This window comes from Symphalangus syndactylus, chromosome 21 (assembly GCF_028878055.3).
Source record: "Symphalangus syndactylus isolate Jambi chromosome 21, NHGRI_mSymSyn1-v2.1_pri, whole genome shotgun sequence".
Classification (NCBI taxonomy): Eukaryota; Metazoa; Chordata; class Mammalia; order Primates; family Hylobatidae; genus Symphalangus; species Symphalangus syndactylus.
The window spans coordinates 14,944,485-14,957,798 of NC_072443.2; the positions used below are offsets into that span (position 1 = coordinate 14,944,485).

The 13,314-nt window shown below is 37.1% G+C and overlaps 1 protein-coding gene across 7 annotated transcripts in view; it reads left to right on the forward strand.

Moving 5' to 3' along the window:
- Positions 1-13,055, forward strand: part of ROBO1 (roundabout guidance receptor 1) — a 1,209,916-nt gene extending 1,196,861 nt beyond the window's left edge. For all 7 annotated transcript variants that reach the window (XM_055259183.2, XM_055259184.2, XM_063630535.1 and 4 more), the window contains 3 exons: positions 2,043-2,351; positions 8,714-8,910; positions 10,093-13,055. In XM_055259183.2, coding sequence (XP_055115158.2) covers positions 2,043-2,351; positions 8,714-8,910; positions 10,093-10,107 — 521 coding nt within the window. In that variant the 3' untranslated portion in view covers positions 10,108-13,055. The remainder of the gene's footprint in view (positions 1-2,042; positions 2,352-8,713; positions 8,911-10,092) is intronic.
- The last annotated feature ends 259 nt before the right edge of the window (positions 13,056-13,314 follow it).

Here is a 13,314-nt window from a genome sequence, read left to right on the forward strand (position 1 = left end):
ACATAGCTATGCTGATAATTCCAAAATCTCCGTATCTCTGGTTTTGATCTCTCTTGAAATTCAGATTTTATTTACAAATACCTGTTGTACCTTTCTATTTTGATACTTCAAAGGCTCTTCCTATTCACTTTTTTAAAACTGAACTTATAGTCTTCCTTCACAAACATCTCCCTTTTGCTGCATTCTATACCTTCAGCGATGTTCTTTTCATTCACCAAGCCAACTATGACAAAAATCCTAAAAGTCATCTTAGATTCTTTCCTCCCCCCACCCCTGTACTGTATTTCATTGATCCTGAAATAATATTGATTTTTCTCCCTTAATCTCAAACGTGTCTTTTCCTCTCCATCCGGACAGCCACCAATAACATTTTATCACCTATCATTAATTATGTGAGTTATTATAATAATCTCTTGAGCTCTTGAATTGAAGCTTTTCTTGTTAATACATCCCCCATACTACAGCCAGAATAACCGAAACTTAGTATCTACCCTTACTCTTCTACTAAATTACCAAATAATATTAGGATACATATTTCCTTTCTCCTGGGAGGAATGATTTTTAAAGATAGCACTGATTAAAAAATTTTTTTCTAGATATCAACTTTTATGCCTACTTTCATGCTTAAGTATATCTATGATATACAAAATTGAATTATAGGCTGGGCGTGGTGGCTCATGGCTATAATCCCAGCACTTTAGGAGATCAAAGTGGGTGATTGGCTTGAGCATAGGAGTTCGAGACCAGCCTGGGCAAGATAGCGAAACCCTGTCTCTACAAAAACTACAAAAATTAATCAGGTGTGGTGGCATGTGCCTGTAGTCCCAGTTACTCAGGAGGCTGAGGTGGGAGGATCACTTGATCAGAGACAGAGGCTGCAGTGAGCCGAGATCACACAACTGCACTCCAGCCTAGGCAACAAAGCAAAACTTCGTCTCAAAAAAATGGAAGAAATTAAATTATATAAGTTACATGATATGTAATATGTATTACTTAAGGTGTAACCACAACTAGAAATAACTGTGTGTGTGTGTATGTGTGTGTGTGTGTGTGTGTGTGTGTGTAGATGAAATTAACATATATTTATACCAGTAATTATCTGGTTTAAAACCTCTGGGTATACAAACAAAATGGTGAGATGCCATCAATGAATAGTAGATTATAAACATGCAATTGAATGTAGTAATATAAAGAACACTGAACCATTGGTTAGTCCTGGTTCTGATTATATCTAGCTTTGAGATTGCACAGTAGCTTAAGGTCTGCATATTTGAGCTTCCTTCTCCACAAAATAAGAAGAGATTTAGGCTAGATTAGAGATAGCAAATAAGTCTCAACTCAAGTACCACCTCAATCAATTTGAAGTGATTCTCTGAGGAGCAAAGGCATGCATCTGGTACTAGCAGTGTTATACTGAAATCAGATAGGAAGCTCTGCCATACTTGGGAGAGAGAAAGTTACAGTACATATACCCAGTGTTAGCTATCCCAGGAGCAGATGTCATTAAGTCCCAACTTTGTCATTCAATAGTTCTGTGCTAGATAACAAGAGTACATTAAAAGTGTTGGTCTTGGCTGGGTGCAGTGGCTCACGCCTGTAGTTCTAGCACTTTAGGAAGCCAAGGTGGACAGATCAGTTGAGTCCAGGAGTTTGAGACCAGCCTAGGCAACGTGGCAAAACCCCATCTCTACAAAAAACACAAAACGTAGCCAGGTGTGGTGGTGCACGCCTATAGTCCTAGCTACTCGTGAGGCTGAGAGGGGAGGATTGCTCGCAGCCGGGAGGTCAAGGCTGCAGTGAGCTGAGACTGCACAACTGCACCGTAGCCTGAATGACAGAGTAAGACCCTGTCTCAAAATAAATAAATAAATAAACATAAATTTTAAAAAAGGGAGTATTTTTCTTTGGGTACCTTCAAGTATTCTAGTTCGTTTAAGATATAGTATCTCATAGGGGACTGTGGCTCCAATGATAATTCAAATGTTTGATCATTTTATAAGCAGCAGACTTTCTACAGCAGTATTTTTAATGTTTCTTTTTAGATCTTCCACCACCTCCTGTGCCGCCACCTGCTATAAAGTCACCTACTGCCCAATCCAAGACACAGCTGGAAGTACGACCTGTAGTGGTGCCAAAACTCCCTTCTATAGATGCAAGAACAGACAGATCATCAGACAGAAAAGGAAGCAGTTACAAGGGGAGAGAAGTATCGGATGGAAGACAAGTTGCTGACATGCGAACAAATCCAGGCGACCCCAGAGAAGCACAGGAACAGCAAAATGACGGGAAGGGACGCGGAAACAAGGCAGCAAAACGAGACCTTCCACCAGCAAAGACTCATCTCATCCAAGGTACCCATCCAGTCAAGCAGCAAATAAACATAGATTGAGTGTGTTTGCAGGGCATACAGTTAGGCTCTATATGGCCATGTAAAAAGTGGTAAGATTAAGACATTTGCTCTGCAATGGAGGAGATAGGCATGTACTCGAATAATTTCAGTACGATTCACTCCAGTATATGACTTTATACTCAACCTCACCTGGAGAGGTGCCAATTGAGTTAGATTTTAAAGGAAAGCATGATTTCCCAAGGTTAAAGTGGGAGAAGGGATATCGGGGAAAAGAAATAAGAAAAGAACATGAAGGTGTGAAAATGAATGTTTGGTGAACAATGGTTTCCACTTTGGCCGGAGAATTGAATATTTGGGGCCAGAGACCATCTCTGTAAAAAATACAAAAATTAGCTGGGCATAGTGGCACATGCCTGTAGTCCTAGCTACTCGGGAGGCTGAGGTGGGAGGATGGCTTGCACCTGGGAGGTCAAGACGGCAGTCAGCTGAGATCGCACAACTGCTCTGTATCCTGGGTGAAAAATAAAACTAGAAAGGTGGTTAGGCCAAGTTGCAAAGGCCAGGGATACTATTCTGAAGGGTTTGAGATTTATAACAAGGGCAGTTGTGAGCCAACAAGGAATTCTGAGTGAGAAATGACATAATCAGATATGTTTTAGAAAAATAACTGGCAGCACTATACAGTGGAGGAAGAGACTGGAAACCAGTAGATGAAGGTGTCAGAAACATTACAGTAACACTCTAAGTATAAAATATGAAAGCACTGAATTAAAATAGCTCAGAAGAGCAGGAAGGATCAGCCTATACAGACACTTCAGAGAGAGGCCCAACAGGACTTGGTGGCTAATTGAATGTTCAAAGGTAAGATGAAATAACAGAGTAAACAAAAAAAGTTATTCATAGGTTGACTAGGTGGCCCTGAATGACCAGTAGAACATGATTGTATTAACCAATGTAAAAAAAATAAAATAAAGAAGAGGGAAAATGTTAAATTTCATGGGGAAAATTATTGCAGTTTTGAATGGATTAAAATGCCGACAAGAACACAGATAGTAAAAATCACAACAAAAATGTAGAGAATTAGGTTTAAAGGTGAGAAGAAAGGTTGTGAGGACAGAGTGGATTTTAGAACCCACAACACAGAGGTGATAATTATGTGAATGACAAAGTCTGAATTTCAGCAGAGATAATGCCGGTAACTATTTATCAATCAGCTATCCAGGAAGAAAACAAAACCAAACCCTAATTTGTAGCCATTTGCTTACTTCTGTTGCATGAATACTCTCAAAATTGCCAATTTCAAGTCACTGAATGTGCAGGTAGGAAGAGACGAATATAATCAGCTATTGTGAAATATTGAGCCTGCTCCAACACACCACTAGTCAACGATGATTATACTTAGAGAATAGGCAGATAAGCAACATCCTAAGAAGGAAACAGATTGACCGACCCAGAGATTTAATAATCAAGATATCCAAAAGCTATTGAAAATAGTGTCCTATAAAGAATGGGGTGGGAAATTTTCAGACAGGAAGGCGTATAAAATGCCACAGTGGTGAAAGTTGAATGTAAACCAAGCGAGGAAAAAAGGGATCTTGCAATATGTTGTTTGTGGGTCAGAATAAAAGCCAGACTGTATGGGGTTGGAAAGTGAATGGAAATTTTGGAAGAGAGGTGATGAGCACAAGCTCTTTTTGGAAGTTTGAGGTGAGGAGGAAATCTTGGGATAGGGTTTGACAGAAAGGCCAAATCACTGGAAATGATTTAGGATTGTGGATTTGAACATTATTATAGACTAAAGAGAAGAAGCCATGTTGGAGGAAGAAACACAAGAAACGGAAGATTATTAGTTGAGGAATCAGCAAAGAGTGATGGGGAATGAAACTTAAAAACCTACGGGGCACTTAACTACTGTATGTTAATAGATATATTGTGGTAAGATCTGACTTCAGTGTATTGTTGTATTTATTATGGACATCTGGTCATTAGCTAACTTGTTTTCAACACAGAGGGCAATTTCTCTTTGTTCTGTGACTGCAGCATGAACTCCTAATCCAGGCATAGACTCCGAAGTGAGGTGATAAATAAAGCTGTGCATTTCAGGCTGATGCCTCTATTGTGTGACCACAATGTCCTTGATAACATCACCACAATCCAAAGCTTGAAAAACTTACTTATTTTTCTCAGTTTACCCAAAGTTGATCTGGCTCTGAATTTTTGACACAGTGGGACTCAACTCCACATAGTGATTCATAAATAGAATGTGATGATGTAAATTGCGAGGTCTATATCTGGCCAGAAAGTATGGAGCAATTCCTGCTTATAAGAAGGCTTCATTAAAAGTTGGCTGGGCATGGTGATTCATGCCTGTAATCCCAGCACTTTGGGAGGCCAAGGTGGGTGGATCACAAGGTCAGGAGTTCGAGACCAGCCTGGCCAACATGGTGAAAATAAAAAAAATAGCCAGATGTGATTGTGTGCACCTGTAATCCCAGCTACTCGGGAGGCTGAGGCAGGAGAATTGCTTGAACCCAGAAGGAGGAGATTGGAGTGAGCCAAGATCATACCATTGCACTCCAGGTCTGGGCAACAGAGCAAGACTCTGTCTTGGAAAATAATAAATAAATAAATAAATAAATAAATAAATAAATATTTTAAAAAATTAAAAAGTAGGTGAGATTATTCTTCAGAAGGAAATTTTACAAACCTGAAAATATCTTGTATGCAGATTTAGAAAACAGAGACAAAATTTTTAAAAATCAATCTTCAGAAATTTAGTAAGTTGTCCTTTCTGCTATAAAATATTTCTATCAAACAAACTAAGACTAGACCATTAGTCTAGAAACAAGGAACCCATGGAATCATGGAAATCACTGAGGTACACTGACGAGTTATTATTTTATATGCTCTGCTTTTCCAAGTTTTTATTTGAATCATAACCCTATGTATATATGCCATTAAATGATCATTTGTATGCATTGCTGTAATTTTCACCTTCATAATTCAGTTTAAATTGTTTATAGTGAAAGAGGCATCCTGATTTATGTGTATAATGCATGATTATTTTTAATTAAGGAGAGTGGTCTTTTGGACTTGAATGTCTGATCATTTTGCTGACATTTGCCTCCGTTAGTTCAATTTATTTCTACATATATCAAATACTTACTGTGTTATTAAGCATTGTACTAAATCCTGAGATTTATGTATAAGCATAAACCTTGACTTCAAGGGGCTTTTAGTCAGGGAGAGAGGGACAGATAATTATAAATTCATAGATATTTTTGTATTCAGTATAACCTTCATAGTGCCATGATATTTGAGAGTCCAGAAGAGAGAGAATTCACTCAGGACTCTGAGAGAATGTTAGGAAAGATCTCTTTCCTAAGAAAAGAGGATTTATTTAGGTGGATAATCTGCATAAAAAGCTTGAAGGTCTATTGAGGAAACTGTAAGAAATTCAGCACTACATAATAAAAGTGGTCAAAGATGAAGCTCTTGAGGTACATGAAGAGAGACTACAGATTTTATAAGAGGAAAGTGGCTGAGTGAAGACAGTTTAGAGGGGAATAGCTCAAGGATGTTTGAAGATGTGTGCAACCCCCAGACAAGAAATGTAGAAAATATAAACCACGCTATAGGAGCAAGGATGGGTGACTCAGAAAATCCAAGAAACTTTTTAGAGTCAAAATCAACCTTACTTGTTGTATGTTGGACTGTGTGGAAAGGATACACTTAAGATGTATGGAAAGGTTGCTGAAAGGGAAAAATATATAATAATTTCAATTTTCTGTCTTGCATATCTTAATGATTGGTGATGTCATTCACTGTCTTAGAGAATATAGCAAAGGGAGACATCTCAGGGAGTGCGCATTGTGAGGTCAATGTTCAACAGGTTGCGTTTGAGGAACATGCAAGAGTAGGGGTTCAGTTGGGGTGCCTATAGGAGCCTAAGGTTTGAGGCATAGTTTAGGAATTAAAAATATAAATTAATGATTCAGCATGATGAAAATAATGGAAAACAATTTATTAATGACGTGTTATAGGTCAAGTTGAAAGTATATCAGCACACAAAGCAGACAAAATACCTCCCCTTATGACAGTGATATTTTAGAAAGGGTTGTAATCTGTGAGACTGGGTAAAATCACCTAGGGTCAGTAGAAGAAAAAATATGTATACAGTATTAAGCCATTCTTGCATTTCTATAAAGAAAAACCTGAGACTGAGTAATTTATAAAAGAAAGAGATTTAATTGGCTAAATGTTCTGCAGCCTTTATAGGAAACATGGTGTTGACATCTGTTTGGTTTCTGAGGAGACCTCAGGAAGCTTAGAATCATGGCGGAAGGTGAAGGCGGAATAGGCACATCACATGGTGAAAGCAGGAGCAAGAGAGAGAGAGAGTGGGACGGAGGTGCCTCATACTTTTAAACCACCGGATCTTGTGTGAACTCAGAGCGAGAGCTCACCTATCATCAAGGGGATGGCCCAAGCGATCCATGAGGGATCTGCCTCCATGATCCAGGCATCTACCACCTGGCCCCACCTCCAACAGTGGGGATTACAATTCAACATGAGATTTGGGCAGGGACAAATATCCAAACTATATCATTCATATATGTATACACACACACACACACACATGCACACACATGAATGATATGCATACATATATGTATAACGTATATATAATTATTATACATATATATGAATTATATACATTAGGCTGAAAGTAGAAACCTGTAGAGCATCAACATATCCATGGCGCTTCATAAAAAGAGCTCACAGAAGATTGACCAGGGAGGAAGGAAAACTAGCAGCTCAGCGAATAATATTTGCATCGATTAAGAGCAGTAAGAAGTCCAGGGACACAAGGCTGGAAACATGGTTAGCATTATCAGTTTTCTCAGTTTCATAGTAGTGATATAGGCATAAATAGATTTCAGTGGGATGCAGAACGAATGGGAATTGTGACTATCAATATTGAATCCAAATTGCTTCTCAAGAAGCTTGGATGAGTGGTGAGGAAAGAAAGAAGATGTTGATTTCGTGGAGAGCACAGTCTTAAGGAGAAAGTTTTTAGCAAGAGAGAGATTTTATCATATTGTAGTTTGAGAAAACTAAAGTGAGTAGAGAGAAAGCCGTTGATGAAACAGAGACAGAGGATGATGGTCACACGATATCAAGTGTTATGAAGAGAAGCTGCAGAAACAGTCATCCTCGTGGACTGTGAAACTCCTGTGTCAGAACTGTGGGTTAGGAGTGAAAGTTGTGACGAGTAGAATGGAAAGAACAAGATGCTATCAAGGAAAACTATACTGGCTTCAAAAAACGATGGCTTGGGCCTCAGAGGTGGAGATGTGTTTGTGCAAGGATAGAGGAGCAATGATTTAGAACTGGTGATGGTGAGCTAGAGGCAAGCCTTCCTCCTTACCCTTCCACTACAGAGAACGTTAGGGGGAACTTCAGGGGAAATCAGGCTTCATTCAGGCAATGTGAATAGTAGAGGAAGCATTTGGGGGAGGTGGGGAAAAGCATGCCAAAGAGTTAGGTATTTATGTGTTTGTCGTCTGAAAGGCAGAGTTGGCAGACTTCGGAGAGAAATGAGGCTGATGCATCAGTAGAAGTAGCACCAAATTTCAAGCAGTAAGGAGGTAGAAATTCAGGAGACAGAAATTAATTGGAGTGGCTTGCTTATTGAAGTTAGCAACAATAGCAGGCTTCTAAGATTCAGAGTTCCACAATGTACATAGTACATTGACGTGGAGGTTGATATTTTGGTGTCTGTGGAGTGAACCCAGGCTTGGCTCTGTTTGATATTTCTAGGAGACTGGGCTTGATTTTTACCAATTCCTTATAATAACATTTTTTAAGTTATATAGATATTTTATTATCTCATCTGTTTTCATATCAATGCTAAAACTGTCTCACGTGTCCGTGTGAACAGAGGCCTGACAGAAACCCTCTAGGTATAGATATTATCACCACTTTTTTGGGAAAAGTGGAAACTAAAGCCTAAAATAATCTGAGATCATATAGTGAATGACAGAATTGGAAGCCAAGTCTGACTCCAGGTTTGGTTTGCCTCTTTTAATGATACTGGTCTCTAGCGAGTTTGAGATGGACAAGAGCTTATGAGTGGAATCAATCCAAATGCCTGACTACTAATAGGAAAACAACAAGGCTTATACTTTTCATTTTCAAGACACTATGCTGCATTATTCATTATGCTTATAGAGTGTCCTCATTTATACCTTAAATCACTGATGCTTCCTTATTCAGAATTACAGATAGACAGGAGTGATACAATATACAGTGAAAGTGTATGATGGTGTTCACCTGCATTTATTATATTTCATTACACAGAGGATATTCTACCTTATTGTAGACCTACTTTTCCAACATCAAATAATCCCAGAGATCCCAGTTCCTCAAGCTCAATGTCATCAAGAGGATCAGGAAGCAGACAAAGAGAACAAGCAAATGTAGGTCGAAGAAATATTGCAGAAATGCAGGTACTTGGAGGATATGAAAGAGGAGAAGATAATAATGAAGAATTAGAGGTATCTATAATTTTTCCTCAAGTTTACCAGTGTTAGACTGTAGTTGTTTTACCAGTTCATCAGTGTACAGAAATGTTACTATTTTATCGCAAACTTTTCAGTACTCTAATGTCTATGATGGCAGAAACTGAAGTTCTGAGAATTTGAGAATTTTCTTGAAATGTGTTCCAAAGTTTTCAATGTTAATGGCAATTTATTTGTTTATCTAGGGTTTATCTTCACTTGCAGATTTTCAGATAAGAAACATATGGCAACACATTGTTAAGTAAGAGCTGTTGATCTAGAGCTATTATAATTCATAGCATTGTAGCAGGCTATAAAAACCCAGTAAGATGACAGAGTTATATGTTGTGAGTGAGGAAGTTGCCATAGTCAACACCAGGGTAATGTGACTGGTTTGGCTAACTGTCCTTCACCTTTACACTTCTGAAAGTGTATGCCTAGTCTGTGATACTGACCTCCCCAGTTGGAGGAAACTTCTTAAGTCAAAGATATACTCTCTTGTTAGGCTTGACATATCATAAATTCTCCCCCGACCCACTCAAAGATTATATTTTCTCAATTTAATAAAAGATAAGGTTTGAGGACAATTTTTAAATAAATACGGTTAAACTCAAGTAGATAAATATGTGTCAAATTATAACTTTTTTATAATAGAAGCTGAAAATGTATAGGCCATTATGTCTAATTGAAAGTTCTATAAAGCTCAATGTATTTCGATTTTGAGGTTTAGAATGAGAAAGACTCTCCTCCTGCAAACAGTTAGAGAAGTTGTTTTTCAGGTTTTAGTTTATTTTAAAATAGAAGTAGCCTTTTGGGGGAACAGAATGGCCTTACTGTTAACTCCAGTATTTAGAACCATCAAAAGCAGAGCTGTAATGTTGACTTGGGGCTGAGGGGAGTAGATAACTCAACACATTCCTTCCCTCTTCCCAGAGCCCTGTGTCCCACCCACACAACACCAAGGCACTGTGCAGAACCCAGTTTGGTACTTGTTGAATTTGCTGTGAAGACCAACTAAGGTTGATGAATGAATTAGTTGACATGAGCACTTTCCAACATAGGCCATTGAATAAATGAAAAAACACATTAAATTATAATACTAATAAATGCGTATAAATAAAGATAACACAATCCTCTTAAGATTTATTTTCACATGTGACAATAACGTACCTCTTACAGGAAACTGAAAGCTGAAGACAGCCAAGAGGCTTATGAGATAGATCTAATGTGAAAATCATCACTCAAGATGCCTCCTGTCAGATGACACATGACGCCAGATAAAATGTTCAGTGCAATCAGAGTGTACAAATTGTCGTTTTTATTCCTCTTATTGGGGTATCATTTTAAAAACTTTATTGGGTTTTTATTGTTGTTGTTTGATCCCTAACCCTACAAAGAGCCTTCCTATTCCCCTTGCTGTTGGAGCAAACCATTACACCTTACTTCCAGCAGGGAAAGTGCTTTGACTTCTTGCTTCAGTCATCACCAGCAAGAGGGAACAAAACTGTTCTTTTGCATTTTGCCACTGAGATATGGCATTGCACTGCTTATATGCCAAGCTAATTTATAGCAAGATATTGATCAAAGATACAAAGTTGATATTCAACCTCATGCCAAGGGCTCTCAAAGTATAATCTTTCTATAGCCAACTGCTAATGCAAATTAAAACGTATTTCATTTTAACATGGTTTTAAAATCAGTTTTTCATACTACCCTTTGCTGGAAGAAACTAAAAATACAGCAAATGCAGAACCACAAACAATTCGAATGGGGTAGAAACATTGTAAATATTTACTCTTTGCAAACCCTGGTGGTATTTTATTTTGTCTTCATTTCAATCATTGAAGTATATTCTTATTGGAAATGTACTTTTGGATAAGTAGGGCTAAGCCAGTTGGATCTCTGGTTGTCTAGTCATTGCCATAAGTAAACCTAGCAAAACCTTGTTCTATTTTTCAATCAAAAAGCAATTATAAATACGTATTACAAACAAGTGGATGTTTTTAATGACCAATTGAGTAAGAACATCCCTGTCTTAACTGGCCTAAATTTCTTCTGGTAGTGTCAGTTCAACTTTCAGAAGTGCCACTTAAGGAAGTATGATTTTTGTTTTTGTAATGCACTGTTTTTAATCTCTCTCTCTCTCTCTTTTTTTTTTTTTTTGGTTTTAAAAGCACAATCACTAAAACTTTATTTGTAAACCATTGTAACTATTAACCTTTTTTGTCTTATTGAAAAAAAAATGTTGAGAAGCGTTTTTAACCTGTTTCGTTAATGCTCTATGTTTGTATTTGGAATATTGGAAAGATAACAGATGGTGAAGTAACATGCATACTTTATTGTGGGCCATGAACCAAATGGTTCTTACTTTTCCTGGACTTAAAGAAAAAAAGAGGTTTAAGTTTGTTGTGGCCGATGTCGAAACGTACAAGATTTCCTTAAAATCTCTAATAGAGGCATTACTTGCTTTCAATTGCCAAATGATGCCCTCTGACTAGTAGATTTCTGTGATCCTTTTTTGTCATTTTATGAATATCATTGATTTTATAATTGGTGCTATTTGAAGAAAAAAATGTACATTTATTCATAGATAGATAGGTATCAGGTCTGACCCCAGTGGAAAACAAAGCCAAACAAAACTGAACCACAAAAAAAAAGGCTGGTGTTCACCAAAAACTAAACTTGTTCATTTAGATAATTTGAAAAAGTTCCATAGAAAGGGTGTGCAGTACTAAGGGAACAATCCATGTGATTACTGTTTTCATTATGTTCATGTAAGGAGCCTCTTATTTTTAGCCATAATTTTGCATACTGAAAATCCAATAATCAGAAAAGTAATTTTGTCACATTATTTATTAAAAATGTTCTCAAATACATCTTTCTTTCTTGTGTTGATTTCTTTTTTCATTGTGTGCTGATCAAATTTATTCCATTCAATCACAAAGTCGTTCTGTCTTAACATTTCACCCCTGTATTATCAGATGAGTGAAAATTCTCAGTTAGTTGTATGAATAACCAGGCTTTACTGTAAGCAAAAATTTTACCTAACTCCTCTGAAATTAAAATTGTAAAATCAATCAAGACCTAGAAGTTAATAATTGGATCAGAGACTAAGTCTTTAATATTAAGGGTATATTATATTTATGTATGTGTATCTGAATTTCAGTTAATCTATCTATTTCTAAAATATTTGGGATTCAACTAGATAAATGTGATTTGTAAAGTTTGAGCCACCTGTGCTCTGTCAGCAAGAAAATTATATAAACCTGAAATGCTTATCAGTAACTATCTGCTTTCTTGTTACGAATTCATGTAAGATTTTAACGATACCTATCGTATACCAGGTTATACATTACTAAAGAAGTTAGTGTATTCAAGTATTTAACTTTAGATGAACAATATGGGCACCATGTCTTGGAAGTTCCAAGAGCAACAGAATCTGATGTAGGTTTTTTTCCCTTTCACATATATATTGCTCTTCTACCTAAATTTTGTGTTCATCAGAATTTGAAAATATGAGGGAAAACAGTGAACAAAAGGGGTTTAATTTGAAATTTAATTTTATAAAAATGAAGTAATCACCAGCATCTACTTAAAGATGAACAGGTCCACAGGTCAAGAAGTCAATTTCTAAAAGCTACTTTAAGGAAAAATTAGAGGGACATGTGTAATGACCTAATTTCTCTCTTCCCTTGGTGGGTTGACTGACTATAAATAAGTTAGTCTCTCTCTTCATTTATAATATGTGATAATACATACCGATTATGTGTATCAGAGGACCTGGGTTTGAGTTGCAGTTTTGTCCCAGCTGTGTTTCCTTGGAGATGTTACTCAACCTCTAAGTCTCAGGTACTTCACCTGTATATTCAGTAATACCTACCTCATGGAGCTGTTGTCATGATTTACTGAGTTAATGTATATGATATGGACTCTGTAAACTCCATAAATGATACAAGATATTGTTATATTTATGGACTGGAATTCATTACACATGCAATCCCCGCTTTTCATACCTAGTTTGTTTCTAAGTATTTGCATGAAAGTCAAAGAATAAGTGTGGTACGAGGATGAGGGTGCTTTCATTTCCGGTGAGTAAAATTCACTGTGAAATTCCTAATTGTGGAATAAATAATTGGAGTTTTTGTTTGTTTTGTTGCTCTTGAATTTGAGGGCCACATAGCGGGTGGTGTTATGGTGTCTGCAGCACACATTTCACAATTTGCAGGTACAGACATGTTACTTGAGTTCTCAACAATTAAACTTGTTGTTTATTTTGGGCTGCTATTCTGCCTAGTGGCAGAAAATATAATCTTAATTCCAGGTGAAGTCGACGATACCTGGCTTTTTTGATTATTTCATATACAGTCTGGATTTTCTTCTTTGCACAGAATGACATCTGAA